At 51.1% G+C, this 22,603-nt stretch overlaps 2 protein-coding genes across 2 annotated transcripts; both read left to right on the forward strand.

The window, feature by feature from the left end:
• The first annotated feature begins 1,246 nt into the window (after window positions 1–1,246).
• On the forward strand, window positions 1,247–10,553 carry LOC101833988 (keratin, type II cytoskeletal 75). Its single transcript, XM_005067274.4, has 9 exons — window positions 1,247–1,845; window positions 2,342–2,556; window positions 3,427–3,487; window positions 3,967–4,062; window positions 4,777–4,941; window positions 6,502–6,627; window positions 6,757–6,977; window positions 8,686–8,720; window positions 9,889–10,553. The coding sequence occupies exons 1-9, from the start codon at window positions 1,345–1,347 to the stop codon at window positions 10,125–10,127; spliced, it is 1,659 nt and encodes a 552-aa protein (XP_005067331.1). The 5' UTR covers window positions 1,247–1,344; the 3' UTR covers window positions 10,128–10,553.
• A 1,744-nt stretch (window positions 10,554–12,297) lies between these two features.
• On the forward strand, window positions 12,298–22,014 carry LOC101833730 (keratin, type II cytoskeletal cochleal-like). Its single transcript, XM_005067273.3, has 9 exons — window positions 12,298–12,777; window positions 14,469–14,677; window positions 15,832–15,892; window positions 16,649–16,744; window positions 17,856–18,020; window positions 18,850–18,975; window positions 19,726–19,946; window positions 20,485–20,519; window positions 21,683–22,014. Exons 1-9 carry the CDS (start codon window positions 12,298–12,300, stop codon window positions 21,904–21,906), a joined length of 1,617 nt encoding a protein of 538 aa, XP_005067330.1. The 3' UTR covers window positions 21,907–22,014.
• The last annotated feature ends 589 nt before the right edge of the window (window positions 22,015–22,603 follow it).

Genomic DNA, 22,603 nt, shown 5'->3' on the forward strand with positions numbered 1-22,603 from the left:
TCTCTCTCTCTCTCTCTCTCTCTCTCTCTCTCTCTCTCTCCCTCCCTCCCTCTCTCTCTCTCTCTCCCTCCCTCTCTCTCTCTCTCTCTCTCTCTCCCTCCCTCTCTCTCTCTCTCTCATACACACTCATGCACACAAACATACAATAATGATAATAACAATTTTCAGTTCATAAGACAAGATGAATTAGAATGGGGACTTATCCACTGGGTGTAGTTTTGGGATACAGGTCTTCAGGATGGGATACCCTGGGAGACTTCTGGAAGAAGGCATTCTCAAATATAGTTCAATTGTGTAGCATCTTTCCAATTACCCAGCATGCTTGTCTTCCCAGTAGGACCATGAAATTATTGCTAAAAATCAAGAATGTGTGTTGTGTTTCTTCTGAATCCTCACAGGACTCATTCTAGGATGGGCATGTGACCAGCCCTACATGAATACCCATGCTATCTGCAGGAGAATGACACAGTGGACATTTACTCTAAATTACATGGTAGAGGTAATATGAACATTTTTCCATACGTGAATACTCTCCATAAACTCCATTTTGCAGACACATGATGAGGCTCAGAAAAGTTGTATGATAAGCCCAAGGTCCCATGGCTGGCCACCTCAGGGGTTAGAATTCAAACTCAAGTCTTTCTGTTCCCACTCCTGTGCACAGAGGACAGAATTCCAAATGGCCTTGGAAGTCAAATATTGGCCCAAACATAACATACAGGCATGTGCATACCAACATACATGCTCCAGAAAGTTGCATGTGACACCTGGCAAACATGGATGGTTTCAAGCAAAATCAAAGGGCAATCAATGCTGTTGCAAGCTTAAGGAAGACAAATTCAGACCCGGAAAACCAGCCTGATGGAGTTGGAGAAGGCAGGCAATGGTGCTGAGAAAACACTCAGGCGTAAGATACAGAGCAGTGTTGACACAAGATGTTTGGACTGAAGGGAGTCGGTCCCCGGCCTAAGAAAGCGGTTTCAGAAATGAGGCAGTGTTTTTGAGTCCATTAGGAGATGCATGATTAGGACATGACTGAAAAGCAATTAAGTTGCTTCTCACTGGTCTGCTGATCAAGTTACAACTAGAAAGAAGTTTCCATGTGGGGGAGGGGACACAGCAAAGCAACCAGTGGGTATTTTTTTTAATGTCATTTCCTGCGGGGGTACTCAGGGTGAGCTCAGGGCTGGCAGATGCCTAGGGCATGCCATCAGCAGGGCCCCCCCTTCATTAATCAAGCCCCGCCCTTTATGGAGGCATAAAAGCCCAAGGGCCTACACCTCCCTAGCTGCCTGGCTTCTCCATCTACCTCAGGAGCTCCTCCACCTGCCTTCGTCACCCGCCATGTCTCGGCAGTCCACCATCACCTTTCACTCTGGCAGCCGCAGAGGTTTCAGCACAGCCTCTGCCACCACCCCCAATGCTGGCCGCTCACGCTTCAGCTCTGTCTCTGTGGCCCGCACCTCAGGAAACAGTGGGGGACTGGGCAGGATCGGCGGTGCTGGTGCTGGCTTTGGAAGCCGCAGCCTCTACAACCTTGGGGGGACCAAGCGGGTCTCCATTGGTGGGTGTGCTGGCAGTGGCTCCCGGAGCAGCTTTGGTGGCCGGGCTAGCAGTGGGTTTGGGGTCAGCAGTGGCTTTGGTTATGGTGGTGGCATTGGAGGGGCCTTTGGTGGCCCTGGCTTCCCTGTCTGTCCCTCTGGAGGCATTCAAGAAGTCACCGTTAACCAGAGCCTCCTGACTCCCCTCAACCTGCAAATCGACCCCACCATCCAGAGGGTGCGGAAAGAGGAGCGTGAGCAGATCAAGACCCTCAACAACAAGTTCGCCTCCTTCATCGACAAGGTGAGACGTGTGCTCACCCCTCAAGTTCCCAGTGCAGGGAGTGACTAGGTGGGGACAGCTCAGCTCTGGAGACAGCAAAATACAGGGTTCCCAGGAGAAGAACACTCATCAGCCAGTACCAGCCATCGGCAGAAACATTTTCAATCCAGGCCAGCTGGCCCACAGGTCCTTGTAGAGATGCTCCCCTGCTTGTCCTCTCTGGGAGTGCCCCTCAAGAAGGAGGGCTTTCACCCTGACCCAGAGAAGCAGCATTGAGGAACTCACCCCAGATTCCACGACTCTCACCATAGAGGCTATGCTCTTCCCCTGTCCGGTCCAGGAAAATCCTAGAGTCCTTGCATGTCTCCGTGGGCTATCTCATTTGGGAGTGAAGTTGTCAACTGCTGGTTGAGCGTGGAGTAAAAGTCCCTTGTTGGTGACTCCACTGTTAGCTGGGGTGCGTGGTTCTGCCTCCCTGGTTTCTCAAGTGAAGCTCATTCTCTCTGCTCCCCTGTAGGTGCGCTTCCTGGAACAGCAGAACAAGGTCCTAGAGACCAAGTGGAACCTCCTGCAGGAGCAGGGCTCCAGGACTGTCAGACAGAACCTGGAGCCCTTCTTTGACGCATACCTCAATGACCTCCGCCGGCAGCTGGATGGCGTCGCTGCGGAAAGAGGCAGGCTAGATGCTGAGCTGAGGAGCATGCAAGAGGTCGTAGAAGACTTCAAAGTCAGGTGAGTAGGAGACCTGCCTACACACAACCATCCCCGAGGGCTGCCTCTGCGGTGAATGCTACATGACCAGGAGTGTTGGGTGTGCAGCACAGAGCGCAGAAGACAAAGAGGGCACACTCAGGGACCTCCGTCTCAGCCCCGCTGCTAACAAACACAAGTCGGCTGTCCTCATCTGTCCACACAACCAAAATGGGCACCAGCATCACCTGACAAAAGAAACACTGGCGCTCATTCTGGAAAACAGCATTGCTTCCCCTCCACTGGATGTGAGCCTAGGGACTGAGACGGCTTGCATTTCCTAGACGGCATGAGCCCAGGTGAAAGAAGGTAACAAGGCAGAAGGAAGGGCTCTGATCTTCCTCATGGAAGTGAACACGTTATCGTCTGGGCTACAGTGGAAAGGCATGGTCCTAGCAAGTCCATTAGCCAGCTTGAGCTCTACTTAATCACCAAAGTACACTGCTCGGTGGTCACCCCAAGGCCCAGCAAAAATATTTCAAAATGTACCTGAGAGACTGTCCTGAACAAAGTTTTCTTTGCAGGTTTAGCAGGCACTACTGAGGCAGCCTATGTTTTCGGTGACTAGGACTGTGTGTCTACAAAGACATGGAGTTGCCTAAGCCCCATGATTCTATTCCCATAAGTCAATGGTCACCTTCTAATCTTACAAAAGTTTTATTTAAAACTGGCAGAAGAAATTATCCACCTTTTATAGAGGAGGAAATAGAAGTTAAATGAATCATCCAAAGTCATGTGCAGGTCACCAAAGAGCTGGAGAGGAAGGAAGGTCTTCAACTGTTGCTACAGCAGCGGGAAGAGTTAAGTGGAAGCCTTGCTCAATCTCACACCCCCTTGCCCTCATCCTTGCAGGTATGAAGATGAAATTAACAAGCGCGCCGCTGCTGAGAACGAGTTTGTGGGCCTGAAAAAGGTGAGCAGGGATGTCTGTTAAATGAGACTGAGTTCTGAGCCTGTCATCCCAGCACTCTGAGAGCTGTGTCTAGGCTACATAGTGATACCATGCCTCAAAGAAAGAAGGGCTGGGCATACAGATCGGGAGCAGGGCTTGTCCAGCCTACTCCAAGCCCTTTAGTTACTATCCAGCATTGAGAGGTGGAGAGAAGGAGCTTCGAAGAGAAGGAGGATGTGAGGATGAGGGGAGAGGGGAGGAGAGAGAAAGAGATTGAGATTTCACATTAAATCTTGAAGTACGAGACAGTTTGGTCCTGGGCTCACCTGAGAAATATCACATTGGTGATGAGATCCTATGATGAGCTCAAACCTCCCAGAATACACTCCTGTATTGAAACTTAAGCCCTGGTCTCGGAACACCTATCCCAATCCCTGAAATCCAGACTAGATTCTGCTTGGTTTCTTCTGACTTGCTGTTTGGTTCTGGGGTCATTTCAGGATGTGGATGGAGCCTACATGAGCAAGGTGGAGCTGGAGGCTAAGGTGGACTCTCTGACAGACCAGATCAACTTCTACCGGATGATCTATGAGGCAGTAAGAATCTGCATGTGTTTCTGTTGCTCCTGGTACCAGAGCCTAGAGAGAAAAGGAAGCTCAGGGTCTCATTCACTTAGTGAGTCGAGCTGGCATGGTGCCAGAGAGGAATGCTGGGAACTTTGACACATTCCAACTCTAAGGCCTCTTTCCCCACAAATGGCAAGACAGCCCTAGTGAGGAGGGATGCTGGCTCCCATGTTCTAGGAATGAATACTGCACCTGCTCCCGACCCTCTGCTATAACTCAACTTACTGGCCAGATGGCTCCTTAAGATGCCTCATTTGGGGCTCTACTATGTAGAAGGCAGATACCTGGGTCTATGGAGAGACAGAGGGAGCTAGTGATGGAGTCACACTGCGGAGGTGGGCTGGCAGGATTGCCTGATCCTGAAGAATGCCTCTATGCGGCACGGGAGACCCACAAGTTGTAATTGCATTCCTCTGTGGAAAACATCTATGGGAGCCTTGAGAGGCAATGCAGAGAGAATGGTTTCACCAGTTGGTTTGGTTTGACCAGTTGTCTAGAAACTTCCAGGGACAGGATTGGGATCCCTGACGTGATGACATGACTAGAAGTACTGGGAAGGGGGTACCTGGAAGGATTTCTGCCAGAGACACCAGAGAAGAGATTCCTAGCCTGAGCAGTTAGTCACTTCAGAAGTTCAAGGTCCCTTCCTCTTGTCCATATTGATTCTGAGTTGGTACCCTGCAGGAGCTGTCTCAGATGCAGAACCAGGTGAGTGACACCTCTGTGGTCCTCTCCATGGACAACAACCGCAGCCTGGACCTGGACAGCATCATCGCTGAAGTCAAGGCCCAGTACGAGGAGATTGCCAACCGCAGCCGGGCAGAAGCTGAGTCCTGGTACCAGACCAAGGTGAGGTGATAACGCTCGGGTGAGTGCTCTGGGTATGTCCTGCATTATGTCTCTCTTGCTTCTTCACTTGGAAAGTGGAGCTCTGGTATTAGGAAATCCAGATTAAAATATTTACAGAGATCTAACCATATACTAGTGTGTTATCCAGATGGTGTTGGGTGCTCAGAAGGGCAAGCATGGTTCCCACATTTCTCTCGATGGAATGGATGGGTGAGATTGCAAAATGACCAAGAAGCATTCATAATACTCCTAAAGAGCCTATGCATTCTTTCTACAAGCTCTGGATCCTCCACTCTGCCAAATGGGGCTTTAGAATTGTGAATATCGAAGCTGCAACCAGAGAACCCAAAATCTAGAAGGCCAGAAAGTGGATGGGCAGACGGGAGAAGAGCATCAGAGAGCTCCCGGCAGGATCTAGGTCTTTAGTCCAGCAGTGACTGTGAAAGAACGAGAGGGATTTTAAGGCTGAATGAGAGGCTGGAAGGCAAGGACACCACACGTGTGCAGCAAGAGAGGCTGGAAGGACCTTAGAGAGCTATAGCTGAGAGCCCGGGGGGGCAGGTTTGTAGCAAACCCCAACTTGTTCCCTTGTCAAACCCAGGGCCCTCGCAGGGGCATCTGCCTGCTACTGTCCGACTCCCCACACACCTTGTCCTGCCCTAAGCACTGCATTAGTTCCTTCTGGTAGGTAGCGCAGCAGACAAGGAGTTGTCTGATATCAGGGGTCCACAGTACAGCTCCTTGGCAGTGAACAGAAGGCAGGCTCCGCTTAGCCCCAACACAAAACCCTGTGTTGTTGGGGTGTTGTTCCTTCTAGTATCTGGCAGCAGAGGAAACTGAGCTGTCCAACACTTTCCAAACAGAATGGATCTTGATTCACATAGCTCTTCTAATGAGCTGCAGGAGGCAGGGTGATGCAAACCCTCCTAAGCACGCATGCCCTGCACACATCTAGCATGAGCACAGAGATCAGGGCCTCTGCTGGGTCGACAGTGTGCCTCCTGGAGCCTCTGCACCATCCTTTCCTGCCCTTCCTCTCTGATTCCCAACGCTGCTGTCTGCAGGGCTACCTGAATTCATGGGCTTATTATAGCCGACCCTGATACAAGTCAGACCAAGAGCCCCTATCCCACAGCGACACTGAGCAAGCTACTTCCTCACTCTCACAACTTGCCACTATTCTCCCTGACACAGTGTTATCTCCTAAGTCCCTTTTTCCAATCTGGAACGTTCACTCTCTAAGCTGTGTAATAGGCCACCCTTCCCACCCTCACACCCCACTGCACACGCTTTCCAACCTAAGTTGGACTCCTTTGTGGCACTCTGGAGGACCCTACTACCAGGCTACTTATCTTTTGAATACAAATCGAACAATAATGTAAGCACCTGGGAACCAGGATCAGCTTGTGTTTGTGTGCGGTTCGCAGAGCCTGCAGGGGCAGACCGGCCCAAGAAAAACCACCTGGAAAGATGAATGAGGCAAGGGGTGAGTGACTGGAGCGTGAATGGGCTGCTTGGCACACAGGCATTTGATTAAGTGGCCGTGTCTGCTCTTACCAGTATGAAGAGCTTCAGGTGACAGCAGGCCGGCACGGTGATGACCTCCGAAACACCAAGCAAGAGATCTCGGAGATGAACCGGATGATCCAAAGACTGAGATCTGAGATCGATGCTGTCAAGAAGCAGGTACAGTTCAGTCAGTACAAGAATTCCCATTTCTTTTTGCATTAGCCCACCAACTCCAAGGACTCCTTCCACAGATAAAGGCACCTCTGGGGTCTGTTCACAGGCTTGTGACACCTCCTCTCTTTTTAGTGCACTAGTCTGCAAACTGCTATCTCTGACGCTGAGCAACGTGGAGAGCTAGCCCTCAAGGATGCCCGGGCCAAGCTGGTGGACCTTGAAGACGCCCTGCAGAAGGCCAAGCAGGACATGGCCCGGCTGCTGCGCGAGTACCAGGAGCTCATGAATGTCAAGCTGGCACTGGACGTGGAGATTGCCACCTATAGGAAGCTGTTGGAGGGCGAGGAGTGCAGGTCTGTTCTCAGGGCAAACAGAACTTAAGCCAGCAGCCTGAGCTGTGGCCAGTGAGTGATGTCAAGGAATGCAGGTGCTAAGTCACCCCATAGAAATCTAAGGCCTCAGTGAGTCTAAGCAGTCATGTTCTGTTAAGGGAGAAGGCTGGTTCCATAGTAGGCCTGAAAATGCGGGGTAAAAGACTCTGGACTAAGAAGAAACTGTCCTAGATTTGGGTTTATGGGTCCCCACTCATTACAAAAAGTTGATCTCCCCTTAGGCCTCAATATCTTTGGGCAGAATAAAGGAACCAGATTCTGTGATCCCTGAAGCTCATAAGATTTTGGTATTCCTCCAGTTACCACTAAGGGCAAGTCACTAAACCTTCCCATCTCAGTGTTCCTATCTGTAAAATGGAGGGGGGTGTTAATGATAGTTCTGATGTTGCTAATTGCTAAAAGACTTAAAATAAGGTAATATCATGAATCTCAGAACAGCTCAGGCCATGCAACAACTCGTTTTGTTCTTTCAAGTAGCTCATGGAGCTGTAGAGATGGCTCAGTGGCAAAAAAAAAATAATAATCTGCTCTTTCAGAGGACCTGAGCTTGATTTTTAGCACCCATATAGGGTGTCTGGCAACCATCTGTAACTCCAGCTCCTGGGAATCCCTTATAGGGTGCCTGGCAACCGTCTGTAACTCCAGCTCCTGGGGATCCCATATAGGGTGCCTAGCAACCGTCTGTAACTGCAGCCCCTCCTGCACTTACACTTATGTGCACATGCACACATATACATGCAATTTACAAAATAGTAATTTAAAGATTTGTTTATTTATTTTACATGTCTGAGTGTTTTGCCTGCTTGTACACCGAGCACATGCCTGGTACCTGTGGAAGTCTGGTGCTGGAGTTACAAATGATTGTGAGCCACCACGTGGGTCATGGAAACCTGGGTCCTCTGTAGGAACAACAAGTGTTCTTAGCCACAGGCTATCTCACCACACCCCTAAAAATGTTTTTACTTTAATTAAAAAAATCTTGCTCTCCTTCAAGTTAGTGGTCAAAGGAATGGACTTTGAAGGCAGAGGTATCCTGTTTCGAACCTTGTGACCATGAGCAAGTTAATTAGTCTCTCTGATCTCCAATTTCCCACTGTAAAACTGACATAATAATGCCTACCTAATAGGGTTGTTGAGCGAACTAAATGACATGATTAGTGTAGCAGATTTTCAATAAATGTTAATGTTAGCTCTGAGTGAGCCTTTAGGAATGAATGCCACTTGCTAAGACAATAATAGACTGATTGTGACTACTGTTATTTTTGCGATTTGGATGCCTCTCCACACCTATAATAGCCTCAGTGCATGACAAGAGTCTCTTATTGAAAGGAAAATCTGGTTATGTTATGGACCATCCTGACTTTCTGATGGACTCTAATCTGACTGGTTTTCACTTCCTGGGTGGGGCACGGTTTAAACCCAAACTGTGCCTCTGAGGTTACAGGTACCACACCTCCAAACCTCAGGCTCCACAAAACTGCATTCATTAGACCCTTACTATTTTTAGTGCTTCACGTAATTTTAGAGTTTTAACTGGCATGGCTTCTACAACAAAAATGATAAAGGGGTTTTCAATGCACTTAAAGCTATCACAAAATTTGTCATTGCAAATACCTGCCAGGTGAAAACCTGGACAGTAAGTAACATTTCTTCCTCTCCTCCCGACCAGGCTGAGCGGAGAGGGAGTTTCCCCAGTGAACATCTGTGAGTATGACCCCTGTGGCTTGGAGCTCATGTGGTCTAGAGAAGGGGCACCCAGAGAACCCTGAAGGCAGAGTTCAGTTTGAGACGGTTTGAGGACTTGAGTTAGTGACAAAGCCATAGTGGTTTAGAGGAACATGTGTGATTTACTTATTTACTGTAGTATTGGGAGTTGAACCTGGGGCCTTAGTGTATTCTAACCACTCTCACGTAGTCCCACCCTGCCTTATCCTGTTCTGGATACTAACCCAACCTCATACCAACAAGCTCCCCCCAATCCCTGCCCCTGGCATATCTTTGTGTTTTGCTTGTTTCCCACTGAGTTTAACCTGAGCCACCTGTGTGAGTGTGGATACAGCTCTAGAGGGATTTTTGTTTTCTGAGACAGATTTCATGAACCCAAGCTGACCTCAATTCCTGCCCCTCCTGCCTCTAGTTCCCAAGTTAGAAGAGTCTTTAGATTCATGGTTCTTCCCTTGGAGGGAGAGTGCAAACCACCACACATGTGTGGGTGGATCCTGAAGTTGCCTTACAGCAGGTTAAAAAGCCCCAGCTCCCAGTATCCCCGTTTCAAAAGCTCAGAGATGAGTGTTTGACATAGACGGGACATAGGAAGGCTCCTGGTTTTGCCTGAGCCCTTTGAAGAGAACCCTTTACATTAGATGCCAAACCATGGCCAGTGAGGCAGCCCTGCCCTCTCTGAGCAGTCTGTGGAGAGCCTGCGGCTTGCCTCGGTTCTGTAGAGCATTGCCTCAGGAAGGCCCTGGGCTTTACAGGACACCCACTATCTGTGAGAGCGTCACGCCAGGGGGACACCAGGGGAAAGACATGTATTCCTGTGAGCTTCCAGCAGGCAGGAGATGCCAGAGACAAACCCAAAGAGAGAGATGGGATCAGACAGCAACAGTGGTAGCACAGTAGAGGAGAGTGCCTTCCTGGAGCAGTGTCCAGTAGGTTCTGGAAGAGAAGCAGAGAGCCTGGAGAAAGAAGGCAGCACAGACAGCAGAGGCGGAAGTCTAAGGCAGCATCTCACAGAGCAAGCAGGAGATGGGAAGCCAGCATCTGTCTGTGAGATCGCCCATCTCAAGCGCAGACGCTCCAGGGCACAGGCTCTGATGTCCGGGGCCTTCTCTCCTGCCTGCAATTCTGATTCTGTCCCCTCTTCCCACAGCGGTGGTCACTTCAACCGTTTCCAGTGGCTACGGTGGTGGCAGCAACATTGGAGGCGGAAGCCTGGGTCTTGGTGGGAACAGTGTCTACTCCTTCACCACCAGCGGTGGGCACAGCCTGGGTTCGGGTCTGGGAGGCTCGGGCTTCACCACCAGTAGCAGCCGGGGCCCTGTGGGCAGTGGCTCCAGCGTCAAGTTTGTTTCCACTACATCATCCAGCAGGAAGAGCTACAAGCACTAAAGCGGCCAGCCTGCAGTCTCTCTTGCCGCTACCACACAGCCTCCTGGCAGTTGCGGCTGGATGCCTGGGCCTTTCTCCCATATCCTCTTCACAGGAGTTCCCCTGTGCTGCCACGGATCCTGGCATCCTGGCTAAAACTATCCCCTGGCTTATGACAACCTCCCGACAATCCCCAGCCTGCTCCTGGCATTTCTTTGTGCCAGACACACAAACCCAGACCCTACTTTCTTCCCAAGTTCACAGTCAATGGATCTGCAAATGACCCCTCAGTGCACCTGTCCCTTCCCTCCAGCTGCAGTGATGGTGAAGTCTGTGAGGGCTGTCCTGTGCCCCTCTGGCTGCTTATAAACTGCCAGCCAGAGTCAGTGCTCCTCTGTCTCCTCCTGGAATGTGCCTATTAAATGCATGTGTCATGGGTTTGGCTCAGCCCTCTGTGTTCAGTGGTGGTGAGCCCACAGCAATTCTGACTCTCAGGCAACCCCCAGACAGGGTTCCACACAAGCAGTATTCAGGGTGCAATAGCTGTTGCCCCTTCCTGAGGAGCTAAGAGGAAAGTATGGGGAGGACAGCAGATCAACAATCGCCCTCCTTAAGGGGCCCCTACTTCCTCTCACTTCTCTTTGGGATGCTTGTTTGGGAAGTCCCAACCCCTGGGCAGAAGCCCTGCCCAGCCTCCTACTCAGTATGTCATGCAGGGAGAGGCCGTCCCCTCCCCATATCAGCCTGTTCCTGGGACAGCACTGACGTAGGATGGGTGGACAAGGCACTGGCCAGCAAAGGAGCTGATTGTTCCCCGACAGCTTCAAACTTGCAGCCCTGAGCAGAGAAATGACAGGGCAGGAGAGGAGTTAAAAGTCAGCCCCGGGGCCAAGCCAAGAAGCCAAAGAGCCCATAATTGCAGGCAGTGAGGAGACACCCAGGAAGCAGCTGTACATTCCTGAGTTTACAATCTCCTGCACCCCTCCCCTCAGGACCTCAGGGGGATGACGGCACTAATCCTGAGTGGGGCTCAGGTGTGTTTGGAAAAGGTGGGCTTGACCTGCAGGGATTCATTTCAGAACTGATAGAAGCTGCCAACCAGAGCTGTGAAAACCATTCATACTAGGGAAGGAGTTCAATGACATATGAGTCAGGAGAGAAGAGTGTGAAGTAGGGGACCACCATCTAGAATGGTTAAGAGGGTAAAGATTTCAGACTAGAGAGAAAAGACGATTGTTAAATTCTCTAAGACCATGAAGGACAACAGCAGAGCACAGCAATTTGGGGTGACCTCTGACCGCTTCTTAGGAAGGACAAGACAACCCATTTTCCCCAGCCCTAAGAAGGTCAGGGATTCTGAGCATGTAGCCCAGCCAGCCACTGGGTTCTAGCATCATTCCAGCATCCCTAGCTATGTGACCTATGTGCCAACGGCTGCAGGTAGAAACCAAGGGCAAGAACAGCCAATGTCGCAAGGTGAACAGGAGGAGTTCAACTCCCATGATACTGATCAGAAAACATCAGCAACAACTTATCATCCATTTTCACAAAGTTAGAAAAATAAAATGCAATAATGTATGGTAGACCTATCACATAGTGTGGCACAAACTCAACCCTCGGTAAATGGGTTTTTAATGTGCATGTGTGTGTGTGTGTGTGTGAGAGAGAGAGAGACAGAGAGAGAGAGACAGAGACAGAGACAGACAGAGAGACAGAGACAGACAGAGACAGACAGAGAGACAGAGAGAGACAGACAGAGAGAGACAGACAGACATAGAGAGAGACAGAGACAGAGAGAGAGGGGGTATAGTTAAATGTTTGGATCCAGAGTCTGGGAGCTAGGCGTGGAGGAGAGAGCTGCAGATGGAAGTGAGTGAGGGGGCGGGGGGACTGTCCAGAGTGTGTGTCCCACCTTGGCAGGTGGGGAGCTTTGAGCCCAGGTTTGCCTCAGGCTGGACTCCCCAGGCCTGGTCCTGCCCAGGGTAGGGTGTTCCCTGTGGTGATTAGCGGGCAGGAAGATGGACTGTGGCCAGACATGCCATCGAGGTGAACACAAGAGTGGTCTTTGATCTACTCTGGCCAAGCCCAGTTCTTGAAAGGGATAAAACTCAAGGTGAGTCCAGGCAAGCCAGAATCTAAAGGCTCTTCACTCTCGCCTTTGCTTTGCTGCCGTTGGACACCAGCTTCCACCATGACCCAGCGCTCTTCTGTGACCATCAAGTCTGGGGGCACGCGGAACTTCAGTGCCTCCTCAGCCAGCCTCCTCCCTGGCTGTCGGCCTGGTTTCAGCTCTGTCTCTGTGTCCCAGAGTGGGAAGAGTTTTGGTGGTGGCTTGGGGGGTGGTTTTGGGACAAGAAGCCTACACAGTTTTGGGGGTAACAAGAGAATCTCCATCAGTGGGGGTTACCGATCCAGCCGGGCCAGCTTTGGAGGTGCTGCCTGTGGACTAGGTGTCAGCAGCATAGGGTACAGAGCTGGGGGAGCCTATGGTGGGTATGGATTTGGAGGTGGGATGGCCTCTGGAGCCGGAGGTATCCATGAAGTCACTGTCAACCAGAGTCTCCTCACACCCTTGCACCTGGAGATTGATCCATCTCTACAGAAGGTTCGAAAGGAGGAGAAGGAGCAGATCAAGAGCCTCAACAACAAGTTCGCATCCTTCATAGACAAGGTGAGGGGCAAGTGGGGTCTCCACTACTAAAGTCACTGTTGTCTGGAATCTGGGTTTTCTTGAGGTCACCTGGGGCTTCCCAGGACCCATGCATCTGTTGCCTAGGCAGTCTGCTGATAGGGCAGGAGCAGAAAAGTGCCCATCTCCATCCAGCCTTAGACTTCTCAGACCCGCAACGAGGACATTGCTACTCTGGTGGTCAGTGATCATGGGTCAGCCAGATAGTTTAAAGGGAAGGCAATAAAGGAACAAAGGCTTAAAGCATGTGGAAATGTATTGGGTCCTTTTCTTTCTCCCAGCTAATTAACACTAGTGTCCTCCCAAGGTAGAGGTATTTCTCTGTTGACACACGTTGGTGGTAGGGTATGTCTAGGAATCTGAGTGGGTAGTGAAAGGGCATTGAGATGACATGTGTGACTTCGGCCTGAGTCCTAATAGCTGTGTGACTTGGGATCCTAGAAGTCCCCAGTTCTGGGACAGAGCCTCTTGGGATAGAATGCCATTGTGCACCATCTCATGCCTCAGCTGGGAAAGAGTGTGGTCACAGCCCTGGGCCACTCAGGCTACATCTCTGGGATGAAGAAGAGTGTGGAGCCCAGAGATGTCCAGTTCAGGCCCCAGACTGGACTCTACTGAGGGGAGAGTTTCCACTCCTCTCAAGCCCCAGTGGGGTGGAACAGAGAGACTCTCGGGTCCCTTTCTGGCTTTGTTACATTCTGAGTGCCTCCTCATGGGGAGCTGATCACTGAGTGGGAGAGATCCAACCACAGACCCTGCTCAGACACCAGCTACCCCAAGAGGAGTGTGATTTCCAGGAGCCTGACTGAGAAGGGGCGATCCAGGTCTTTTGATTTTTCCTGGTTTGTCTAGAAGGGATGTGGGGAAAGTGGATGGAACTGGGAAGGTACTGGGGACCAGGGTATGCTCTTTCCCACAGTGGGAGACAAGGAAAGACACACTTGTTAAAGATCTCTCTAGGCACACTGCTGTCTCTGAAGTCCTGGAGATATTGTTCTTTCTTTCTTGGAGACTAAGTGACATTCCAGTCCCTCTCAGTAGAAGGACTTCAGGATGAGGGAAAGTTCTGCATGATTCCCAGATTCAGGATCTGATAGAGCTAAGTCCAGAAATCCAAATAACGGCTCAAGACCACAAGGGACTCAACAAGCAACTCAAGGGAGGTGATTGCTCAAGCCCACATGACTAGTGAGAGACATGGCTGGGACTGTGCCCAGGTCCCCTTAGTGTAGTTCCAGAGTGACCCACACTAACATTTCTAAAGCAAACAGGCAGCTGAGTCCATGTTCCATATCCTGAGAAATCCTCCCAGAAAGGAAAAGGATGGATAGAATTTTCTGTCACAACCTCCCACCCATGTAATAAGAATAAGTTTGGGCTCAGTCAGCTATAGTGTTATTTTCCCAAGATAACGCATGTCAGCATGGTTGGTGTATCAGATGGCCTCCAGTCCCTCCGGACTTAGCCCTTGCCTCCCAAGCCCATTGTACCAACATTGGCATGGCGCTCTGCATGCTCCAGACTTCTTGCAGCTCAGGGGCAGAAGGGGAAGCCGCCACCTGGGTTTTGAGGTCCTGCAGGGTTCCTGCACTATTGGGAGGTCCTACACTGAAGACCACGTGGAAGGCTAAAGCAAGGAAGCCCCCACAATCTCCTACCTTTAACTGGGACAGGTGCGGTTCCTGGAGCAGCAGAACAAAGTCCTAGAGACCAAATGGAGCCTCCTGCAAGAGCACAAAACAACCAGGACCAACCTAGAGCCCATGTTTGAAGCCTACATCACCAACCTGAGGCGCCAGCTGGAGTGTCTGGGAGGAGAGCGGGGCAGGCTGGAGACAGAGCTGAAGAGTATGCAGGATGTGGTGGAGGACTTCAAGAACAAGTGAGTGGGCACCCAGTCTGCCTGGCCCAGAGCTGAAACCAGGCCGACAGCCAGGGAGGAGGCTGGCTGAGGAGGCCCTGGGGCTCCCGGGGAGGTCAGGCAAAAGGAAGAGGTGCACTGTTCTCCAAAACTGCCCCATCTGACATGAATAGGACATGCACTTGGGACATGAGATGGAATCAAATAGATACAAAGGTTTAAAAAAAAAAGAACAAAAGTCTTTGGTCCAGAATATTGGGGCTTGAGGAGGGAAGGGCTGGAGTTAACAAGGTAATGACCACATGAGTCCAAAGACTTGTCCACATGTAACAACCTTTAACCTCTGCAGACAGAAAATACAGGCTCTGAGATGGCCACTCACTCACCCAGGTTTACACAAAGGACAACTCAAGAGTTAAGAATTAAAGCCCCTCCCATTTATTCAACTAAGTGTTCATTTATAGGAGGCTGGAGGAATAGAGAAGAAAAAGATTCTCCCGGGACCCCCATGTGGTTTCCCAGCCACAATTAATAACTCCATGAAGGAGCGTGGGATATCCTGATGCTGAGGCAGCCTGGGTGGGGAGTGGGTCACCGCAATGGAGGGGAAGCTCCCTTCTCAAGGTGGGCAGGGAGTCCTGTAGCATGCCATGGGTGCCAGAGGGAGTACAGTCAAACTGAGGAACGAGACAGCTGGGCCTGGGAGGGGGGTCTTAAGCATGAAGATTCCACCTCTCAAGATAGGGTTCGGTGTGGCTGAGACACTGAGGGGCATGGCAGCAGCTCAGGGTGACAGGAGCCAGGCTAGAGGTCAGGGGCTGCCACTCAAGAAGGAGAAGAGGAGGAGGAGGGACTGGGGGAGGGACACACTTCTTTAGAGTTCCACGATGTGAAGAAGTGTGTCACAGGAAGAGGGGGCATTCTATTCTGCCGTTTTCAGTTTGAGTTTTCTTTAGGCAGAAGTAGGGGTATTTGATTTGGGATTCGGAGCCACATGTGTGTAAGGGAGCCACACCACAACAGAATGTTTTCCAAGTGCGCCCACCTGCCATAACCTTGAGCTGAAATATATGCAGGGTGTGCTGGAGGACTTCAAGAACTAGACCAGATAGAGTGGTTCCAACCTCACTCTCAAGCCCTCCACCCAACACCCACCCTCCTACTCCTTTCCACAGGTACGAAGAGGAAATCCACAGGCGCACAGCTGCAGAGAATGAGTTTGTAGTTCTCAAAAAAGTAAGTGGCAAAGGCACTTGCAATGACTGCAGGTTCCTGGGGGAGGCAGAACTTTCCCTGAAGTCTGCTTGGAGACATATTTGACTTTAAACATGGGGACACTGAGGTCCAGGGCTGTTCAGTTTGTTGTGCAGAGGCAATTAGAAGCAGGTCAAGATCCAGGACTCCTAGCTCCAAGCTGTGTGAGCACCAACCCCTCTCTTTGCACGATGCAATGTAGGTGAGGGGAAGCCAAATGGGCCTGGTCCTCAGCTCAGAATCCAGAATCCAGAGCCAGTCTTTAGAAAAGGCCGTAGGAGGATCAAGCAGTCCGGCTATCTGGCTTTGAGACTAGCAGAGGGAACTGAAAAAAAAAACCACCAAGGATTAAATTGAAGGAAAAATGGAGTAGCAGCTTGGAGAATAAAGGAAAGGAAGCGAAATGGGCAGAGCTGTGGGGATGGGAGCCTGTGTAGTCTTTGGGGAGAGGCTTCAAGAGCTCATAGGCAATGGGAGCCACATGACCCAGGTTGGGTGACCATGGAAGGTGACATGAGACCCTTGCATACTCACTAGCTGATGAGCAGCAGACAGGCACTCCTGAAGGTCATACTATGTGGACCTCCCCATCTCTCCAGTTACACTGGACAGCATGCAGCAGCAACATGTGCTCCCCGGGGAGTTGAAGCTGTCCCATTAACTCCAGAGATAATCTCCGGAGGCTGCTAGTCCACACAGGAGGGTAGTACCCAGAATGAACTCATGTTCTGTGCCCAGGATGTGGATGCTGCCTACATGAACAAAGTGGAGTTAGAGGCCAAGGTGGATGCCCTGATGGATGAGATCAACTTCCTGAGAGCTTTCTATGAGGCGGTGAGAGACCCTGGTGTCCTGTCTGCAGGGCTGGAGGCTGGGACACCCCCCCCACCCCACCACCCACCCCGGCACACAGCTGCCATCCCTTTACTGGTCTCCTTCTTCCCCACTCCTCATCCCACCTGTGGATTGTGATTCATGGGGCAGGCCCTGCACATTGAGGGGGGAAGTGAGGTTCCTGGGGGTAACAAGAAGTTTCCAAAGTTAAAAAACTCTACCTTGGCTAATTAGAATAAACACGTTCTGTTGAGCAGACAGAATATCTGTTTGTCACCAAATTCAGGGGATTCCTGCAGAACTGTCCAAGCCCCTATGTATGGCTCACTCCCCGGCCCGGCCCAGCCCAGCCCAGCCCAGCCCAGCCCAGCCTAGCCTAGCCCAGCCCAGTCCCACAATTCTTGAAACACCTCAAACTGATGCAGTTACACAAATCAACAAGCAGCAGTCACACAGCCTGCAGGTGCTTTCTATCCAGGTGTGACAATTGCCTGACCCTCCTGAAGACATTTTTTTTGTGGAGCACCAAGATCCTTTTCTGTGGGTTGCAGGGACAGCACTGCAGACATAATCAAGACCCTCAGTTCTTGGACTTTCCTCCGGGGCCCCTTCTGATATTTCTAGCTAATCCTCATGCTCCATCCCTTAAGGAGCATAGCACAGGACAGTTGGGAACAAGACGGGACTCAGCAAGACCTGGTCCCTTCTGACTCAGGCTTCTTGCCCTAGGTGAGGTCTCTGTTGGGTGTGAAGGGCTGCCCTCTTCAGAGAGTGATACATCACACTCTGACAGTCAGTGGGCTCCCCTGACAATGGGAGTGGCTTCTGGGGAATTCTAGCTGGAATTACCTGTGCTGTGCCCAGGTGCACATGCACTGAGCTGAAGAACAGTTGTAATCTCAGTGGCCTCCCAAGCATCCTTCCTATCCCTTCAGAGCGGAGAGGGGGCTGCACTCCACAGTGCAAACCCTCCATGTCAGAATCTGTACCAGAGGGTTGCCACCCCCAAATCATATGTATCCTCTCACATGCACACCTGCACACATGTGCACACACACATGTGCATACATGAACACCCTGTCTCATCTCTCCTTTTTGGGCTCAATCACAGGAGCTGGCTCAGCTTCAGGCTCAGATCTCCGAGACGTCTGTGGTCCTCTCCATGGACAACAACCGCAGCCTGGACCTAAACAGCATCATTGCCGAAGTCAAGGCCCAATATGAGGACATTGCCAACCGCAGCCGGGCAGAGGCTGAATCCTGGTACCAGACCAAGGTGAGGTGCCAAGATCCAACCAATTAAACAGGCACAGGGATTGAAAGCTTCATGAGTAAATAAAATAGGAGACTATCCTCTCCAGTGTCCCAGGCTAACGAGGTCCAAAGTGTCTGAGTTCCACTTAGAGCTTCCTGTGTTCTGAGCATCACCCAGGGCCAATACCATCAGGAGCAAGGGAATAGTCAGACACAGGCAGAAATTCCAAAACTGTATATCATAGAAATGGATGTAAGTGGTCAGTTGCCACTACCATGCCAATGGGGAGTGGTGTTGAGAGGAAGGTCTAGTACCTTCTAGATGAGGCCAGAGGATGCAAAGGAGAGAACTGGAGCTGGTTGGGGCCAACTCTGGTGACAAAGACTTGATATAGATCACAGAATGACATTTCCCAAGTTGGAGCAGATACTCTCAGCTGGGAGTCAGGAAAACAGTACACTCTAGTATCATGACAAATATATGTGAAGGAGGATCTCTATTGGAAAGTGTGTGTGTGTGTGTGTGTGTGTGTGTGTGTGTGTGTGTGTGTGTGTGTGATGCTGATCTGGGAGGGTCAAATGCATGGAGTGGATGGGGAGGGAAAAGTCCAGGAGCATAAAAAAAGGGGGGGGGAAGCAGCATGGCCATAGTTGTCTGGCTGTTGCTGAAGTGTGTGGAGGCTAGGGAGAGCAAGTCCAGAGCAGGAGATGATGCCAGTGGGCACAATGGGCCGGGCGAGACAATCCAGGACCCTCTGAGCAGTGCACTGAACCTGGAGGGCACTGGGGAGCTACAACTCTCCCTCCTTGGGCCTGACTATCCCTCACCTGAAGCCTCTTCTTCCTCCCAGTATGAGGAACTGCAGCGGTCTGCTGGCCAGCATGGGGATGACCTCCGCACCACTAAGATGGAGATCTCTGAGCTCAACAGGGCCATGCAGAGACTGCGTTCTGAGATTGATAACCTAAAGAAGCAGGTAGGACTGATATCTCAAAGGCCATTTCATCCAAACCCCTGCATCCAGGAAGACTTGGATCTGGGCTGTCCTAGTTAGTGTTTCTATTGTTGTAATGAAACACCAATAACAAAGCACCTTAGGGAGGGAGGGGTCTATCTGGCTTACCTTTCCATAATACAGCTCATCATGAAAGGAAGTCAAGACAGGAGCTCAGACAGGGCAGGAACCTGGATACAGGAACTGACGGAAAAACCAGAGGGTGCTGCTAACTGGCTTGCTCCTCATGGCTTGCTCAGCCTGTTTTCTTATAGAACCCAGCACCACCACCCAACCACAGTGGGTTGGCCCCTCCCCCACCAATCACAGCCAGATCTTATGGAGGCATTCTCTCAATTGAGGTTACCTCCTTTAAGGTAACTCTAGCTTTTGCGAAGTTGACATAAAACTATCCAGCACTTGGGCTTAACTCAGTTGGCATAGACAGAAACCTCTCAGATAAGGAATGGAGATGCAGTCTCCTGGGACAGACCCTGTCCTCTGGAGCCACAACATGGTTAAGCTTTGTTTTGCTTTATGCACGTACCCACCACCCAGAGAAGGATCTCAGAAAGTCATCTTCTCACCCAGAAAACTCTACCCATGGGGACTGAGAACAGTCTTATCCTCACACTCAGTGCCCTAACTTCCATGGCATTGACACACTTCCGGGAAGTTAACCTAACCCACATGTGCTCCGTGCCACAAACTCCTCCTTTCTCCTGTGGGCAGTGCGCCACACTCCAGGCTTCCATCGCTGATGCTGAGCAGCGTGGAGAGTTGGCTCTCAAAGATGCCAAGCACAAGCTGGCAGAGCTAGAGGAGGCCCTGCAGAAGGCCAAGCAGGACATGGCCCGGCAGCTGCGTGAGTACCAGGAGCTCATGAACGTCAAGCTGGCTCTGGACATCGAGATCGCCACCTACCGCAAGCTGCTAGAGGGAGAGGAGTGCAGGTGAGCTCCAGCCATGGCCCAGACAGATGCTACCAGAACAGGATAGTATGCTACAGAGGCCACGTGAGCCACTTACCACCATGTCACTACATAGAAAAACCAAGGTCAGATGTAGATGTAGAAATTAGCTCTTATAGCTTCTTCTGGGCCTGGGCCAGGGTCAAATCTGTGAGGCAAAGGCGGCCACAAACTCCTGGACGACCCTAAGAAGGGACATTGTGACTTGAGCTTTATAACACACACAAGGGCCCTTGGCATCAACCTCAGGGACAGTATGTGACCCCAGATGTCCTTCACTTTAAACACTCCATTCTGTCTCATCGTCATGGGGTCTCACTTCCTGCTTCTATCTGTATTCCCCTCTAGCGTTCCCCCCTGTATTTCTGTTAGCTTCTAGAGCTTGTGAGACAGATGCCAAGCTTGTTAAACACAGGGCAGGTTCACAAAGTGTGCTCAGCACTGATGGCTTCACATGCAGGGGACTGAGAACTCTCTAAGTCCTCGGCAATGACACACCTTCTCTTCCCACATGCCACAGGCTCACCGGAGAAGGTGTTGGCGCCGTGAACATCTGTGAGTAAAAGTTTGGAAAAAATGTGGTGGGAAAGGAAAGGCAACATGGGAGCCCCTAACATCACTGAGATTTGAAAATGAACAACAGAGGCAAATATCTCACCAAGTCCCTCTCCTTCCTTTGGTTTCTTCCCCCATTGGTGTCAAGAGTGCTGACATCAAGAGCATCCCCTGTCCCTGCGGATGAAGTCCAGCGACTTTTTCTCATTCTAGGAAAGAGTCCTCAGATACTGCATGGGACCCTTTACCCTGCGGTAGTTGCAATGTGGTCACATGTCCAGTCTAACCTTAGAGGATCCTGCTTAGGACAGGAGCATTCATGCAGCCGGGGTTCCCAGCCCTCAGCTACTCAGGCAGAAATAGGGAACAGCTTAAAGACCTATACGTAGAATTGAAGCAAATCGGCTGAACAAGTAAAATAGACATCTCAACTTTGCCTGGACATCCAGGGGGAGACCAGAAGGGGTGATGTCTTGGTACATTAGATGGTGATATGGCGGCACTGAGTCCTGGTCATGGAGATGAAAGCCCCTGGGCCTCGGCTAGGTCAGAGAACATCAGGGAAGCCAGAGCCTGTGGTCTTTAGAGAGAAGTTCAGGAGTCTCACAGGAAGAGTAGACACCCAAAGGAAGGTCGGCCACAGCTTCAATGGTATGACTGGCTGGAAACACGGTCTTCCTTGTGGGACTGAACTCATTGTTGCCTAAGTATTAGGGCAGACACGACAGGTCTAGTAACAAAGATTCCAATACTTCACAGGGAGACTCATCCAGGTGGCCTTTGGATCTGTCCTGATAAGGAAGTCTAAAATCCCCTTCCCAAATGCGAGGCCGTGTATCCCAATCAGTATGGGACCCGGACAGAAAAAGGGGCAGTGCAGCCTAGGAGCCTAAGTCGCGGTCTCAGACAGGAGTGACCTTGCGTGTTGCTTGGCACTTTGCAGCTCCATCTTTTCATCTCTGCACTGGAGGTCACTGCCAGAGTGACATCTGTTTGAGGGACCAGTACCATCCCAACTGCAGGAGCTTTGGAAGTCATAGAGTCCCTGATGGGGCTCACCCTGCCTCCAGAGATAGCTATCTGTCACCTGAGCTTCCTTGGGGAGAGAGGCAGCCTGGGGGTGACTGACAACTGACGGTGTATCCTGTGCCTTCTTTTCTCAGCCGTGGTCTCTTCCTCCGGGGGCACCGGCTACAGTGGAGGCGGTGGCCTCTGCATGAGTGGCGGCAGTTACAGTGGAGGTGGCTACAGTGGGAGTGGCCTCTGCTACGGTGGCGGGGGGAGCGGCAGTTTCAGCTCCACCAGCGGTCGCAGTATGAGTGGCAGTAGCTCGAGCATGAGAATTGTCTCCAAGACATCATCCAGCAAGAAGAGTTACAGGAGCTAAAATGCTACCCGCCTTGGCACCGTCCCCAGCCAGGCCCCCAACTCCCCAGCACTAAGGCCTGATGCTTAGCCCGTGCTCACAATCCCCAGCAAGAAACCCTGACACCAAGCGGCCTTTGAGTTTTAAGGTTACCTTGTCCATCCTCTGCCTCCAGGCAGACTTCCACAGAGATACCCCACCTGATGCCCATCTCAAAGCCCCCCTTACCCACACTGACTCAACCTTGTCCTAAGCAGTAGGGGTTGCAGAAGTCCTCCTCCAGTTATAGGAAGGCCTCCTCAACCTGCTTGGGCTCTACACTCCATGGGAACTTGACCTTGGTGGCCCAAAGTCAGCTTTCTTTGTGTGCTTCCCAGCCTCTGAAGTGACTCTGAGCTGGGAGGATCGTCCGCCCCTTGCCCTGGCTTTCTCAGCACTCAGGTCAGAGCCAGACAGGAAGCTGGAGGAGAAAGGCAGATCTTTGTTGCTTTCTCTTGCCCCAAGGCACAGGGACACCGCTAGCAGAGGGAGCTGCGTGGAGGGTTTCGGGAGCTGATCTTCACAGTGGTTTCATCTGGAGAATTGTGAGCCCTCAAATATCTGCTATGAGTTCAAGACAAATATTTCCCAAAGGCTATTAGGCTGACCACTGCTGTGCTGTGTGTAAAGGAAGTTAACAGCTTCGGAGTAGCAACCAAACCTCCCGAGCTGCCCACTC

Source organism: Mesocricetus auratus, unplaced genomic scaffold (assembly GCF_017639785.1).
Source record: "Mesocricetus auratus isolate SY011 unplaced genomic scaffold, BCM_Maur_2.0 Super-Scaffold_100010, whole genome shotgun sequence".
NCBI classification, from domain to species: domain Eukaryota; kingdom Metazoa; phylum Chordata; class Mammalia; order Rodentia; family Cricetidae; genus Mesocricetus; species Mesocricetus auratus.